General features: G+C 35.6%; 1 protein-coding gene across 1 annotated transcript in view; it reads left to right on the top strand.

Moving 5' to 3' along the window:
• CPNE8 (copine VIII) overlaps positions 1 to 16542 on the top strand; it is a 214551-nt gene that overhangs the window by 58852 nt on the left and 139157 nt on the right. Inside the window, exons 5-6 of the mRNA XM_008578132.1 lie at positions 2985 to 3024; positions 13231 to 13307. Coding sequence (XP_008576354.1) covers positions 2985 to 3024; positions 13231 to 13307 — 117 coding nt within the window. The remainder of the gene's footprint in view (positions 1 to 2984; positions 3025 to 13230; positions 13308 to 16542) is intronic.

Raw genomic sequence — 16542 nt, 5'->3', positions numbered from 1 at the left:
ATTATAATCGTCAAACTGATCATAATATAGGTACTTCATAAATCTCCTTTGTTGTTACTGATGAAAACTGTGTTATTGGTAGAATAGCTATACCAAAATGTCTTTGAGCAGGAAGTGTGAGTAGCTATGTCACTACATAATAAGAGCCCGACTATAGGAGAGGTGAGATATAAACCTTCCCTTTCCTATTTCTCTATTCAGACTAGAATACTAAAGAGGGATTCACAAGTCTAGATTTGACTTACCTAGTAAACGACTTTTTTTCTTGATAAATCAGATGGCGATAATCAAGACTTTGGGGGGAAGTCTGTTGTTTTATTTCCTCCAATAATTGTCCCAATAACTTGTCAATTCTAGTTTTTCCCATTGGTTAAGTGCTTCCTTAACAATGTCCAGATCTAATTTCATGACTTTTCTGTCACTTTTGTTAATTAGAACCATCCATTCCATTGTTAGGTACTCTTCACTTTAAAACTTTACTCTTAAATTTGATTCAACAGCCCTTTCCCTCAGTTGGAGATATTGCCCCAGCTACTCCACAAGAGAAGGGAAAGGAAAGAGCAAAAGTATAGGGGCTGCTGGAAGGCAGAGATCTGAGTCTCCTACCTTCTGAAAAATCTAGACCTTATGTGAGTACCAGCCTCAGGGGACACGTTTTAAGTACCCTGCTTGTCTCCCTCATTGTGGAGAAGGGACTAAAAAGAATGCTGTTCCATGCTCCTCAGCTCTCAGAAAGCACTGCCTAGAATGTTCAAGTGACATTCTCTTCCCCTGGCAGCCTCAGGGTGGACCTGCAGGCAAGTTCTGTAGCTGACTGGAGAACCAGAGGCTGTCCTCCACCTCTCGTAGTTGCCCCAGATTTTGGAGCTACTCTTCATTTGGTTTTGGGGAATGGAAAGAACCTCCCTCCTGCCCTTTAACTGGGAGGGAATAGCCTGTCACCTAATGAATACTGCGCTCATCACAAGGCCATGGACTGGCCCCTCAAGCTTTGTGGAGAAGCGTCTGACCCTAATGAGAGTGACTCTTCAGTAGTTCTGAGCTAAGCATGAAGGGATACTTAGCATCTTTTGTTTTCTGCTTCAGGCCTCAGTTGCACTTTCAGAAATACAGGAAAAATTCCAGTCAACATTTGTTACTCTCTTACAGAAAATTTAATCCTTAAGGCCCACCCAAATCAGTTACTGCCAATGTATTACACTAGTAATAACATTTAAGTAGCAGGATGAAGTTGTTTATACAATTTCTGTTAGTAAACTTAGGCTAAGTGGGATGCACTCTGTTGGGGGAAACTACAGAGATTCCTGTTCTGTCCTGAATTCTCCCTTAGAAGAGTAGGACATTCGTAAACACAGGCACACACAGTCACATATATCCATTGTACCCACTTAGGATGTAGTGTTTATGGTCTGACCAGTGAGGGCCAGAGTAGTCTTGATATTTTTGAAAAGTTAGAAGGAAAATTCTATTAGAATAATCATGCTAATTTCTGATGTTTTATAGTCCAACATATTACCTAAAGTCTTCAGATGTATGTAAATTATGTGTTTTTGAGATAATGTTATTTAAAAGCATTGTTAAATACAGTGAAAGAGGATTGTATATTGAAGTTACTTAATCTCTTTATGATGAAACCATAAGCTTTTTTTTTTTTTACTTCCTTGAACTGAGCCAAACATACATGTTATTTCTACCAATCCTCACTAAACTAGAAGACATTTTCCAGGGTTGATTCTTGAGAAGGAGCTAACACAGCTATGTTTCACCTTTGATATTGTTACAAAGTTATTATTACTAATTTAAATATTACCTTTTAAAAAATTATCTTGAATAAGAAAATTTCCTGGATAAAATTTTTTATTTTGTATTGACATCCGTAGTTCTCTCATTGTATGTTGGCTACTTGCTGATTTAATATTTGAGAATATTGCTCTTGAAAGTGATCAGAATGTCCTGATGTGAAAGAGAGTAATTTGTAATTCCTCTGAGGCAGATATTTGCATGTTATAATTTTTAAGCCAGTTTGTGGTAAACATTCCTTGCTCAGGGGGGTGTACCCTTCTGCCTGGAAACCCCGTATTCAATGAACTGTTTCTTTCCTTTTGTTGATTGAGATGCTTTGTTTCTTTGTGAAAACATTCTTGTTATGCAAGAGAGAAGACTTTAATTAACATTAAGACAAAGGTAGTTAATTTTTGGTAAGAAGCTATGCACAGGAATGTGAAAGGAATATGATTTGGGAGAATGACTGGAGCCAGTACAGATATTTTCCTGTTCAAGACTTTGGCAAATTGTGGTTATTCTGACTGGCAGTGAACTGTCTACTACAAACTCTTTCAAACAAGGTGTTAAAGTGATAGAGAACAATGTTATCCCAGAATCTTTCCAAGAAATCACTTATTTCCAGTACCAACTTGTCTAAACCAGAACATACAGTAGTCTTATATGAATATGTTTCTGTTTTCATAAAATACAGTTTCCTGAAATCCTGTGATTAGAGAAAAAATAGTGTGTCATTACTTTAGCCAATTTTCAAAGTGAGCAATAGCATTTAAGTTGTTGAATAAGAATTAAAATGTACACGAATGACAGCCTGTTACCAGGACCTGTTTATTTTTTAATGATAACCAGAGAAGAATGAATTTCAATTTTTAGGGAATTTTGAAGTGAGTTGAACAGTACTAAGATACTACTGATTTACAGAAAAAAGAAATTCTGAAGTTATCAAACAGCAGAATTGGTGATTGTGAAAAAATATCAGGACTTCTTAGGTGTGGAGGAATAAAAAGACCTGGGGATTGTGGATTCCAGCATTGGTATACAGGCCACAGATTATGAGAAACTTCAAATTTGCTAAGTTTTTCTCCCCATTGGTACTATTTTTGATTCATTTTTACATTATTTATATATTTTAGAAAATGCTGATGTTTTTCTCTAGCTAAATTTTATGGAAATAATTTGAGTTTTGTATTTCAATCTTGTAGGTATGATGTTGATTCAAAGAGCCCCAACTTGTCCAAACATGTAAGTTCATATTTTTATGTTTTTATGATGATTGTATAATATATTATAATATGATGATTTATGATTAATATTTATGCTGATTTACTAATATTAAAGTTATATATTCCTAACTTTTCATGTAATGTGATTGTTTTAGAAAATAACATTTTTAGAGAACCCTAGAAAAACATTTTTTTCGGAGCTTATTAAAAGAATGTTACCTTTAGTAAATGAAATGAATTAATCTTCTTTTTTTTTAATATATTTACTTTTTTTTTTTTTGAGAAATACTGACAGTTCTCGATAATGTTTGAAGTTGGATCAGGCTAAGCAGGATGAAATAATGAGCCTGTGTGTTTTTTGGAAGGCTTCACTTCTGAGAGAATGGGAACTATTTGGGTGTAGGCAGAGTGGCTTGTTCTGCTTTCCTGATAGTTCATGTGCTCAACAATACTTCCTTATGCCGGGCACCTTGCTAGTTTCTGCAGGGATAATGTGAGCAAGACAGACAAAGTCTCTGTGTTCAAGTCACTTTCAGTCTCTTTCTCTTTTCGTATTTTGATCTGCCCTCCTACCCATTCCTCTTTTCTCAAGAGCTCTCCTCACCAGGCAACAACATTATGTGGGGGAAGTTTCCAGGTTCAGGTGCAGTGGGGCATCACAGCTAGAAGGACAAAGAAGGCACTCTGGTGAAGCCTTGATAGTCCCTCCTCTTGTTGATTACTCTGTGTGTTTGGAATTAGGTCACAGCTAGTAGGAAGGGCTGGATACGATGAAAACAGCATTCTGAAAGGGCCTCAATGAGGTTCCAGGTGAAAGCTGAGTATATAGATGTAGAATTGGCAGCTGTGCCAGGGTTGAGAGGCCAGCTGGACTCAGAGACTCAGAGGGTAAGATTTTTCACTTTTCCATTGTTGCAGGCTGTTAGCTAGAATGGATGGGCATATGATTTCCACTGTAGCTTAGAGAGGGAGAATGCCATAATTTAGAGAAGAGAGGGGACATCAAGAGCTAGGAGACAGATTTGCAGAAACTGGGAGCCTGAGGTAAAAATGAAAATTTACTGTTTCCTTTTCATTTAGAGGGAATACGACGTTTATTTGTGTTATGAAGCATAGAGAAGAATCATGCGAAGAAGTATTCAGAGGACAGTCTAAGTGATTGATTTTCTGCAAATTGAACAAAGTGGTCTACTAAGCTCGTTCTTCTCCATTAGCAAGGTCCCTGCAGTCGCCATGTCACCTTCCTCCTCTTCATGAGAAGGTTCATGGCATTGCAGCTGGTCATTTGAAATTTGTTCTCACAGCTTTGTATTGGAAGTTTTCCAAATGTCCTCAGAAGAATCAGAAAAGGACCCAGATCTTCTAGTCAAAATTGTTTAGTTGCAAAGAAAGAAATGTATTCACTTATCTGCATACATGGATGGTTTATTAAAGGGATTAGAAGCATCTCATAAATGTGAAGAATAGCTTGTCCTTAGGGGAACTGGAGCTGGAAACAGGGATGGTGGGTTGAGACTGCAATAGCTATTTTCTTCATTTCTCTCTTTCTCTCTCTGAGGCTACACATTCTTTTTACCATCTTTTTTCTGTGCTTCTGCTTCTCTCTGAAGACCAAGTTTCTGTTCATCATTGAACACATGGGAAAGTGACTTCCCTAACCCCGAGTGGACATAGAATTTCGAGTACCCACTCTCCCTGCACCTGATTTCTGTGTTTCTTAGTTCAAACTACTCTTCAGAGGGCAGTTGAGGACATCTCCATGGGGCAGGATATTTTGAGGGTCAGTGTGATTGTGGTAACAAGTGGTCGCTTCCCATGTAGTTGCCTTGAGTTTAGGGACGAGAATAGTGCATGCGATAGGAGGATACCTCAAACGTGACTGACTATGCATTCCTTCAGTAATCAGATCAATAAGGACTAAATATTATTATATAAGAGATATGCCTCTCAGAAGCCATGAGCGTATATATATTTTCATATATTTCTCTTTTGTAGCAAAGCTTTTGTTTGTTACAAGGAAAGTTTCGTGTCTCCCTTATCCTAACACCTTGTCTTAGCACTGCTTTACCCTCATGATGCCTCTTTTCTTCTCTCCTCGTCGTCATACTGCTTCAAACAGCAGCCTGAGCTTCTAATTTAACTTCATCACGTTTCATTCAGTCTTCGGCTGACTGTTTTCTGATTTCACTTCTGTTTAAACTCCTCTGACATGGGTTAGATCAAGCTTTGGTGGCCTCTCTTCATTCTCTACCTTATTTGACCTCCTGATTCTTTTTATAGGATTGACCACTTCATTTTTGAAATATTCACCTCCCCTGACGTTCATGGAAACTTTTCCCTGTTTCTTCTCCTACTTCTCTGTTTACTGATTATCTATCCTTTTAAAGCTTCGCTTCCTCCTCCTATCCCTTAATATTGTTATTTCTCATAACTTTATTTTCTAATTTTCATCTCATCTCCTGCATAAGCTCTCCTTGGGAGGGCTCAACCATTTGCAGGTCTTATTCTGATGGCTCCCAAGTATGTATCCCTCTGTATATCTCAGAAACTCCAAGTTTTCAACTGCTTAAGTGTTTCCTATTAGATATTCTACAGAAGCCTAAGGCCAAGTATATCTAAAATTTATGATTTTTTCCACCTCAATCTTCCTCCCCTGCCTCTATTATCTATCTGGAGAATAATTCATCAACACAATTTACTTAATTAAAAAACTTGGATGCATACTGACCACTTTCTGTCTCACATATCACATTTAGTGAATCACCAGATCCTGTTGTAAGAATCTCTGCTTCTTCTATCTTTTTCTTCCCTTTCTTATTGTTACTGCCTTAGTTCAGATTCTCATTACCTTTCTACTGAAGTACTGCATAGCTTCCTACAGTTTTATCTAACATTTTAATCTATCCTTTACATTTCTGTCTGTGTTATATTTTAAAAATATATTTAGTTGACAATAAAAATTAGTTAATAAGTGCCTGAGCTTTATAAGTGGGTTATGTCAAAACAGGGAGGAATTTTTTTTTTTTTTTTGCATTGTTACGAGACTTATTAGAGATGACTGCCTTGAATTCCTGATAGAAGTTAAAAACAAAAGCCCTTCCTTATTTGAAAGCATTTAAGTATAGATTTTAGATAAAAAGGAGTTCATGAGGCTTTTGGAAGATCAGAGGAACCAATAAACGAGATAGGTCTATTCCCTGAGGATATGATTCTTTAAGAGTGTGGTTGGTCTAATTTTGCAAGGTGAAATATAAACTAAAACCTTTTAGAAAAAAACTGTTAGGTGCTTTTTACAAAAGGGATTTGGTAGCAAGAGAGACTCTTTGAATTAGTAATAAAAAAATCTTTTCTTTATTATTTATTCTTATTTCTGATAATTTAGAAAGAATTCCCTTTCAGGATGACTTTATTTGGTGGCTAGTAAGCATCTTAGATCAAATTCCTATGTTTTCAAACTATTAGGTAAAATTGAAGTATAGTATAGTATAGAACTGTACCTTAGATTTCTACCATTGCAAATGTATACAAGGCAAGTGAGATATAAAGGATCAATATAACTTTAGTTGGTCCATTGGTGGTGGAAAAGTTTTTTAGTGGGAAAACATTGTGCTCCATGCAAAGCCTTATGGAATCCAGGATCATATTTTATGGAGGAGAATTTATCCCTTTTATGATTCTCTGAGGAAATATCTTTACCAAAATATTTTTCCTCATAAACTTAAAGTCATGTGAACATAACATGGCATTTTGAATCCCAGGTTTGTTCTCTAAGATGCTAGTGGACCTACTCATCTTAATGCCATTAGCAGAACTACATAGATGACTTTAATTTTCATAATTTAATTGCATCATCCAAATCATTAATGAAAAGATTAATGACACGCCCATAATTGGTGGGTATAGAATTCTGCTTGGTGTGCTGGACCAGATGACATCGAAACTGTACTTTGTGGACTAAATTTTCATACCTGTGAAACAACCCAAAATGTATTTATCCACTTGGCTGATCTTGGAAAGCACCCACTAACATTTTTGTTTCAGAAGTGCTAATGGCTTTTTGGCTCATTTTGACCACAAGACACTAGCCTGCAGTGAAGGTGTGTATGTTCTTTGATACATTTTCTAAATATTATGCGTACACGCTTGCACATATAGATCAGTTATATTTTAAAATGTCATTTGAAAATTAATTGTTTGGGCCATAAAATGCATTTTCTTACAGGAACAGATTTATAAGTGGGGCAAGATTCTTTCATTAGCGTATAAATCAAATTTAACCTTTATATAACTGAACTGAATTCCAATGTATATTCTTATACAGTCAGGCAGGCAATAAATATGTACTAGGCACTGTTATAGTGCTGGGAAATGCAGCAAAGAATAAGACAAACAAGGTCCCTGTCCTAAAACAGTTCACATTTTAGAGTTGGGGAGGTGAGATGGGCAGATATATTCAATGAACACACGTGCAAATAAATAATTAAGATAGTTTATTTTCTTTATAGCTCTTATATTAATACGATTTTAATACTGTGAGGGAGTGACTGGAGAAGCACCATTAAGTAGAAGCTCAGGTTCCCCTCAACCAAGGAGCATGGTTCTACACCAGTGTTCACCCTGGGTATATAGGTACTGCAGAGAAGGAGGGAACTATTGAAAATGTAGGGGAATAGCATTTCAGACAGAGGGAAGAGCAGTACAAAGGCCTTGAGTCAGGAAGGAATTTAGAATGTTGGTGTGACAGAAAGATGGCTGCCATATGTAGAATATTGTGAGTGATGAGGAGGGTGGAATGAAATAGTTTGGAGAGGTACATAGAAATCAAAAGATGTAGAGATTTGTAGGCCATGGTTAAAGAAGAAGTTTGCATTTTTTAATTTTTTTTTGATGGCTGTCACTGGAGGGTGATGTGATCTGATGTATGCATTTAAATGGTGACTGTGGCAGCCAGCTGAAGTGAAGAATGGGGTTGGGGAAGCAAGCTGGAATTCAGGAGACCAGTTCTAAGGCTGTTGTAATTTGGCAAGATGAGACACAATTGATGGTTAGCCATGCGTGGTAAGAAGTGGTCAGTTTTGGAATATATTTTTGTGGTATGATTGTGGATGAATTGGATGTCAGGTGTAAAAATAAGAGAAGTTAGAATGGGTCCTGGGTTATTGGTGAAAGCAACTGGGTAAATGGTGATACAGTTTATGCAGTGAGATACACTGGGGAGGAAAGTGACAGACCAGTGGTAAGACCAGGTTCATGTTAAGTTTGATATCCCAATATGCATCCAGATGGAGATACTGATTAGGTAATGTCTGGAGACTACAGATGGGGAAAAGAATAGGATAGAATCTTGGGGGAAGAAGATTAGCCTAAACGATCATTTTAAAAGCCAATCAGAACATGTCACTTTCCAGTGCAAAGCCTCTCGTGGCTTTTCTCCACTCTTGGACGGAGATCACAGTCTTTGACTGAGCTCCCGGTGCCTCCTCTCCTACTGCTCTCTTCCCTGCTGGCCGGGTCTACCCCTTTTGCTTTTTCCTTGACCTTCCAAGTACACTCCTGTCTCAGGGACTCTGTTCTTGGTTTTTCTCCTACCTGGAATGCTTTTGCCCCAAATGTTCACATGGTTATGTCTCTCACATTACTCACATATCTACTTAATTGTCACCACTGAGAGGCCTTGTCTGACTGGCCTGTGTGAAAGAGCTTGTTTATGATGATGATAATGATAAACCACATGCATTGATTGCTTTATGCTAGCATAGAAATAAGAAATTCCACTTACAGTTAATATCTCTTGGTTCATCATGCCATTGTTTTCAAAGTGTCATTCTTTTACATACATATGTTTATACGTATACTAGTCAACAGGTAAGATGAGTTGGTATATCAGACACATTTGGATTTTATAGTAGCATTTACAATGAGCATTTGTTTAAACAAACATGTGTTGACTGTGACTGTAAAGTGGTTTTGGAAAAGAAAATTAATTATTTTATTTAGATAATTTCCATTATTGGCATTCAGGAACAAGTAGTAAGTTTTGAGTATGTAGTAATATGTTTTTAACCCAAAAGAGTAGGGAGGATGAAAGAGGCATATATGTATTATTAGATGCTTATCATGTTTCAAGCATGTGCTCTATGTGCTTTGCATATATCATCTTATTTAGTCCTTCCAACAACCTATGAGATAGGAATTATTTAATATGCCCATTTTGTAGATTAAGAAAATTAGGCATAGAGTAAATGGTTCAGTCTGTATCTTACTTAACACAGGTACTATAGACCCTTAAAATTATTATACTTAAGGAGTATGTTACACTACTTTGCCAAATTAATAAATAAATGTATGTATGTATAAGATTTTTAGAAGTATATATAGGAACCTTTAATATTTATGCCTAGCAAACAAGCTAGCAAGCAAACCGACCAACCAACCAACCATCAAAATCGGTTCTTTTACTGCAAGGTAAATTTCCCTTTTATGTGCATAGAATTACTAGAGCCCATAGTATTAATATAATTCTCATGAATGTAAACAAGTAGCAAGCTACAATATAAAATCAAATATAGATGGAGGGAATTGATCAGTAAATATTGGTACACAAGAAATAATAATGTAATCAATTTGAAGGAATAAGAATTTTATGCTCATGCGTACAGTTAAAGTAGACATTTCGCTGAACATTAGCAATAGAGAGGAAAGAAACATAAATAATCATCTAGAACCTGATAGGATACCAACGCATTCTTGGATTTTGAACCGTATGTTAGTAATAAATCTAGATTTAGATTGTTATGAGCATAATCCAAACATACTCCCTTTCATTACCCGATTAATTGTTTTTTGGGTTTTTTTGCTTTTCCCCAAACCACCTCTGCAATGTGAAACTTGCATTGTTGTTTTAATGCTTTATGTTGCTGTACTCTCTGCTTTGTTCTTGTCTGTTACTGTTAGGTATTTCACCTTTAATACCAGCATATTGAATTGAGGGTTATTTTGGATACTTTTTAAGAGTACTGGTATGCATCCTATGTACTAACAACATGGTTTTTATACATTTAAATAGATTCCAAATCTAAGTTCTATCAGTCTATTATTTAGATTGTAAAGTAATAAATCACTCCTTTAATAATTTTATTGATCTCATGCCCAGTTTGGGGAGAACCCAATAGCTAAAATGATTGAATAAGTTGAAGCATTTCTCAGCAGTCAGAAACTCATAGCTAGATTTAGTCTGTTTGTGTGTTACAGCTGTAGGAAAGTGCCTGGATTTATGCTGTTTTGACCCATTTACTCATCAATTGGACCACGACACCACAGTAAGAAACAATAAAGCAGTTCATGTTATGGCTAGCTTTTATTTCCATCTTTATCTAACTACAAACCAAAATATCTAAAAATCTCCATTAAGAGACACTAATTATATAATTAGTATTGTGTCGAATACATAGGAAGTGTGAACCATTAAGATGGCTAAAAAATGGATTTGGTAGAACTTTCCAACACAGAGTACTTGATAAATATTATGTACTGATTTTTACATTGTATAGTAAATGTGTTGTTTAATAGAGACTATACAAACACACAGAGACACAAAACAAATGCCATAAATATACGGGGGCAAAATGGGCTATAGCTGTAGAGATAACATGCGTAGATTTACATCAGAACTTTTTGGTATACATTTTGTTGATTTAGTTATTTTAATTTCTTTTTTGTTCAACAGTGATGCCAATCAGGTGTTCTCTTCCATTTGCTAGTATGTTTCTACCTCAATATGAACATGCTCAGTATTTCTGTTTTGTTCTCTTTAGTAATTACAGCACAGACGGCTTTTACTGAGACTTATTACTCCATTGGCCAAATCCATTTAGTGTGTAGTATTTGCAGCTGCCCATTAATATAGCATCCTTAGAAAAGAGTTCTAAATTCTTCCATGTATTTTTATTGCTGCAGACTCAGAAGAGTGGTGATACGTTCCAAATCTTCAGAATTCAGCTCTTTCTAGTTGTCATGAGACTTAGAGAAATTTTGGTTTACTAAAACCCCATAAACATATCTGTAAACTCTGTTTTGAAACTGATAAAGACAGGCTATTAATAAGGACATTTAATTTAAATCTATTAAGGCTTTACCTTAAGTTTTTTATGTGTGTATGTGAAAGCAAATTTAAAATGATTTGCAGTTTTATGAGGGTATAGCATTCTGTCAGTCACCACATACCACATTCAGAGTTATTTTTCGTCTCTCTCCCTATCCCAACTGCCCCCAATTCCCACCACTTGCAAATACAGTTTTCACCAAATCATGTCACTTTTTTTGTTAACTGCTATAGCCTTCCGACTGATCTGGCTTCCAGTTCTTTTCCTCACTCCTCAGCCCATTCTGCAAACAGTACTTGAGTAATACACTGTTCTAATGATGCTCCTGCATTGCTGAAAGGCTTCTGGTTGCTTCTGATTACCCTAGGACAACTTTTTCGTGTGCCCAGAGGGTTATCCATAGTCCTGGCTCCTCATCTCTATCTCTGCACTTTACTTGAGCCCCTGTCTTTTCTCATTACTTTCTTGCCCGTAATTCTAATCTGTCCTAGAATGCTCAATTCTCTTCTCTGCTTGATCTGATTTCTACCTGGCTCTCAAGGCTTACTTCCTTTGGGAAAATGTTCCCCTGAGTATCCTAGTCTACAGAGGTCTTTTTTCTTTCCTTTGTCATAGGGCAGTCCCTACCTCCTCTTTTTTTCTCCACTGAATAACATAGTCTTTACTTTTGTGTCTCGTTAGGCTTTTGTGTGGCTGGGTCTTGCTCCTCTCATTACACTAGAGGGAGGCAGGCAGCATGGCTTAGCATGGAGGTTAAGTGAGTATGCCTTGGCTTTAGACCACTGGGCCCACATCGTGGCTCTAAGCAAATTATATACTTTCTCTCCGCCTCAGGTCCCTTATCTGTAAAGTGGGCCAATACTAGTTCCTTTTTTAAAAATTTGAAAAGTCCTTTCTCAGTATCCCACTGAACTAAGTACAATGCCTTGTACCCTTAATAAATAGATTTGTTGACTCTGATTTTATTTAGTAAGACTTAAAACATGCTGTTTGCTGTTAGTCCTCTGTCCAACCTTTTTAAGGCTTTTCTTGGGCCAGCCTATTGCACAATTAATTTAAGGAGATCTCCCACCTTCTCTGTTAGGGCGAGACAATTACTTGAATCAAATATAGGCTAAACTAGAAGGTGTGTGTCTCTCCTTGAAACACCTACATGTTTTCTTCAACCACATATTCAGGCAGTGTTGGAACCCTTATTTCATTGACATGTGAAGTGTCATTGTATTTATGGTATTTAAATTCTTAGGTGGCATATCCATCCAGAATCAGGACATCTGTGTGGGTCCTGACTCTGCTACTTAATGACTGCTGAAAACACAGAAAAATCAACCTTCTAGACTATTAGTTTTTTTTATACATGAAATACAATGTTAATAGCAGACCTCTCATTTTGCAGGGCTATTCTGAGTCTTGAAAACAAAAATCATCTAGTTTTATGTTAATGAATATTATAATGTATTTTACTTAGTCCATTTTTAGGCACTTCCTATATGCTAATATTAACTCATGCAATAACTCATTGAATCCTCAAAATAACTCTATGAGGGGGTACTAATACATGTTAGAGAGGGAGAAACTCAAGTGCTTAATTAATTGCCTGTATGCACAAGTAGTACATGGTGATACTAGAATACATGCCTGGCAGTGTGGCTCTGGATGCCAGTTTTGGCTATGACATCACACAACCTTTCTTTGAGTATTATTGGGATCATTAGCCACCTCTACTGTGTGCTTTCTCAATTTGTCTCCTCAGCCAACAGTTTAGTTGTTTCAGAGACATCTGAAGTCAAGCCAATTGTGCATTCAAAACTTAAAACGTTTTCCATTTTATTTTTAGTTAAAACAAGAAAAGAAATGCAACATGTGAAAACTCAAAATTATAAACCTTATCTGTGACTAAAAGCACAAAATGCTGTACAAACTTTTGGGACAGTCACATGCTAAAATCAATGCATATTTTATTAATATTATGAATTAATATTATGAATGCTTATTTTATTTATTATTGGAAGTTAGAAAATTCAGTGTTTCAGCAGTGAAAACAATGCAAATGGTATACACAAAATATATACTGTGAAGATAGTTTGGGAACATATGAGTTTTAATCCTTTTATCTATTTCAGGACTTTCTGGGACAAGTATTTTGTACACTGGGGGAGATTGTTGGTTCACAGGGAAGTCGTCTGGAAAAGCCAATACTGTAAGTATTTTTTAATTCAGACCATGAAATGTTAATTCTTTAGTTTATATTTTGGCAATTCGGAAATCATGAGTTCATGGTTATAGCCCAAAAGTGGGTTTTAAAATCTTGTCTGAGTTTCCCCCCCAACAAATAATTTAGACATATTTGTAACAAATAATTTATATTTCAGCTGTCATATTCCATGCTAAAAATGTTCATAAAATGAACAGAGCATATTTAATAGGAAAATGTGTTGTTTTCCTTTTAGTGGTACTATTAATTGTTGGAGTACTTTTTACAGAAGAGATTTACTAGTTTGAGATTTACTAGTTTGAGTAAGACTGTATGTGGTACCACTTTTATACCATGTTTTTAATAAATGCATTTTGGTGACTAAGATTTTAATAATAATTTTTATTACAAAATTGATCTGTAGAGAAAGCAGTTTAAGTGTAAACATTGAGAAAAGACAATCACTAAGAATTATGTCTTCGTCTTCACCTTCAGTGACTGGGATTATGTTTAATCTTTGGGTTAATTGCATGGGATGATCCTATTTTCTCTAGTTCCAAATAAGGTAGAAAACATTCTAGAAATTGTCTATGTTGTTTTTCTCAGTTTTCTCCTTCTTTTCCCTCCTAATCCTGATTATTTGGATGCACTTAACTGTTTATAAAAACCAGAAGATCTAGAAAGAATAGTGTGGCAATTTTAGAGCTAACCACAATGTCAAAGGGTTTGGGGGAATTTTGAAGTCTATATCTTCAACCAATATTTTAAGAATCTCAAATCCACAAAATAAATATGTCAAAACTCCATAAATGTGTTGATCTCTTACATCAAACACTTGAAATGGCAAAGGCTTCATTCCCATATTCCTTGTATAAAATGGAACTTTATACTTAGTGTGTTCAGTGCTATGCAGGAACTTCTCAAGCTAATAAGAAGTCTATGAATTTTAATTCTTTTATTTAATTTGGTTTTCATAGAAAATTGTTACTTAATGTCAGTTTGAAAACTTTCACATATCAGCTACCTTTTAAATATTCTTTTCATGTTTATTATTTGTTTTCACATAATCATAGGACTTGGAAGCTTATTACTATAATATATTTATGCTCATTTTAATAAGTAAGTAATAAATTATCTGTAAAGCAAATACAAATATTTTATTAAGTGCATTTAATTCTTACTGCATTTTTGTACTCTAATGATTTAGGCCCTTAAAGATTCTTGGAAGATCCCTAACTCTACCTTTTGATTTTTGCTGAAAAAAGAATCAGTAATGTATAAAATGCCACCTTGAAGATGACTTTAACATTTTTCAATAGAAAACAAAAGCAATTAAAATATGGAACTTCTATTTCAGAGCAACAGAATAAAGAGTTTTTTGAACTGGCACTTGTACTTTTAAATTGGTCATTTTACTGAAAATTTTTATCTGGTGTTATTTTCTCCATAAAAGGAAATCATAACTTTAATTTCAGAAAACCATTAAATTACAAATAATTTTTCTTAGTGGAAAATCATATTTACATTAGTCTTGAAGCATGTTAAAACTTTGATATTACTACGTTGGTTGAAGTATGTGATAAATAGAACATAATATAAAATGTCATCTTTGTTCAGCTGATTCAACAATTCCTACTGGACAAGACTAGCAAAAACAAGTTCATGCTAAGAGGTGAAGATACCTAGGATAAGGATTGGTAGAACATGCAAATGTTAGGGGAATTTGCTGATGGGATGGTTGAGTTGTGATCGTTTCATGTAATCAGAAGGAATGACATGCTCTACAGATTTTTCTTAGCTCTTGCTGAGGATGGGGTAGCATAATGAGTCAAAGCCTTGGAGACCTGTTTATACAGCATAGATCTATCACAATTACATGCTATGCTTCATCTATAGGGCATTTTGAAATTTATCCAACTTTATTACAGATGATGATTTTATATCTATCTTATTGAAAAAGTACAATTCATTTAATTTTCTAAATATATGTAATTAATATTTTCTTCAGCCTTTGACCTTATTGGACACCCTTCTCAAGCAAATACACATAAAGAAAAGGGTTTAAAGGTGGGCTTATTTTTTGAGCAATGGGAGATTTTTAGATTTTTCCAAGAAAGCTTAGCAAGACAAGTGTTAGTAGTAAGTGGGTAATGAAATACAGAGCTTGAGTGTAGCAAAGAGATTAGCTATAAAAGAAAGAAGCTCAGGAACAAAACTATAGGAATTGTAGAATCATGGTTTATTACATGAGGAAATTAAATTAGATATTTGAGACAGAGCAAAGGAGAAAAATGAAAGAGGGAAATCAAATGGGACAAATTAATCAAAAATAGGAGAGTAAAATTGAATATGCTTAGTTTGTTAGTGGAAGGATATTTGGCTTCCTTAATTAAAGCATCCAGTGATATATACTGTCACTGGAGAAGTTGCTCCAACTTAGATGAACACTGGATTGGAAAAACATTAATAGTCACCTATCCTCTAGGTTGAGAAAAGATTGGCTTTTATGAAAAACTCTAGCTGTGAGTGAGGCATGTATCTGGAGGAAGAACATGTGGATTGAAGAACAAGCTCCACTGGGCTAAGCGTGAAGTTCAAGAGTTTTGAGAGAAGATGCAGCTTCTATGCACATAATAGTTTCCTCCTTAACCTCAACCTCAAATGAAAAGCAATCAAAACCATTAATACCTTTTGTTTGACAAAGCACAGCTGGGTTGGGTAAAATGCTGTTTGCATGGAAGCTTTATCTGCCCATAATGTCAGTGTAGCCCTTCAAAGCAGCTGGTCCACTCCCTAGAGTTTTTTAGATTCCACACTCATCCTTATTAACTCCTGCTCAGTGACATCTTTTGCCATGTACTTTATTTTTTCCTGAATTAATCTAATGGGCAAATGGTGGGGAGAGATGGAAAGGCTGGATGATGTTGTATACTTTAGTGGAAGAGTGAATGACTTTGGAAGAAAAGATGGAGCCAGGGAGAATATTGGAGATGATGCAAGGTAAGAAAGTGTTTTCTTCTTTGCCAGGAAGCTTGGTGGTAAACACAACTTCTAAAGACTCCATGTTTTATCACGTAATATATAAAATAGTGGAACTTATGAAAACATGCAGAAATGATGAAGAAACTCACACCAGGGAAATAATAGGTGTAGTGGATTGAATTATGTCCTCCCAAACTCACTGAAACATGAATTGTGTCCCCCAAGTTTTACGTAATAGAAACTTGGCCCCTGATGTGAC

The sequence above is a fragment of the Galeopterus variegatus genome, unplaced genomic scaffold (assembly GCF_000696425.1).
Source record: "Galeopterus variegatus unplaced genomic scaffold, G_variegatus-3.0.2 Scaffold1635, whole genome shotgun sequence".
NCBI lineage: Eukaryota > Metazoa > Chordata > Mammalia > Dermoptera > Cynocephalidae > Galeopterus > Galeopterus variegatus.
Note: the sequence above shows the minus strand (reverse complement) of the source record. Positions and strands in the feature narration are given on the sequence as shown.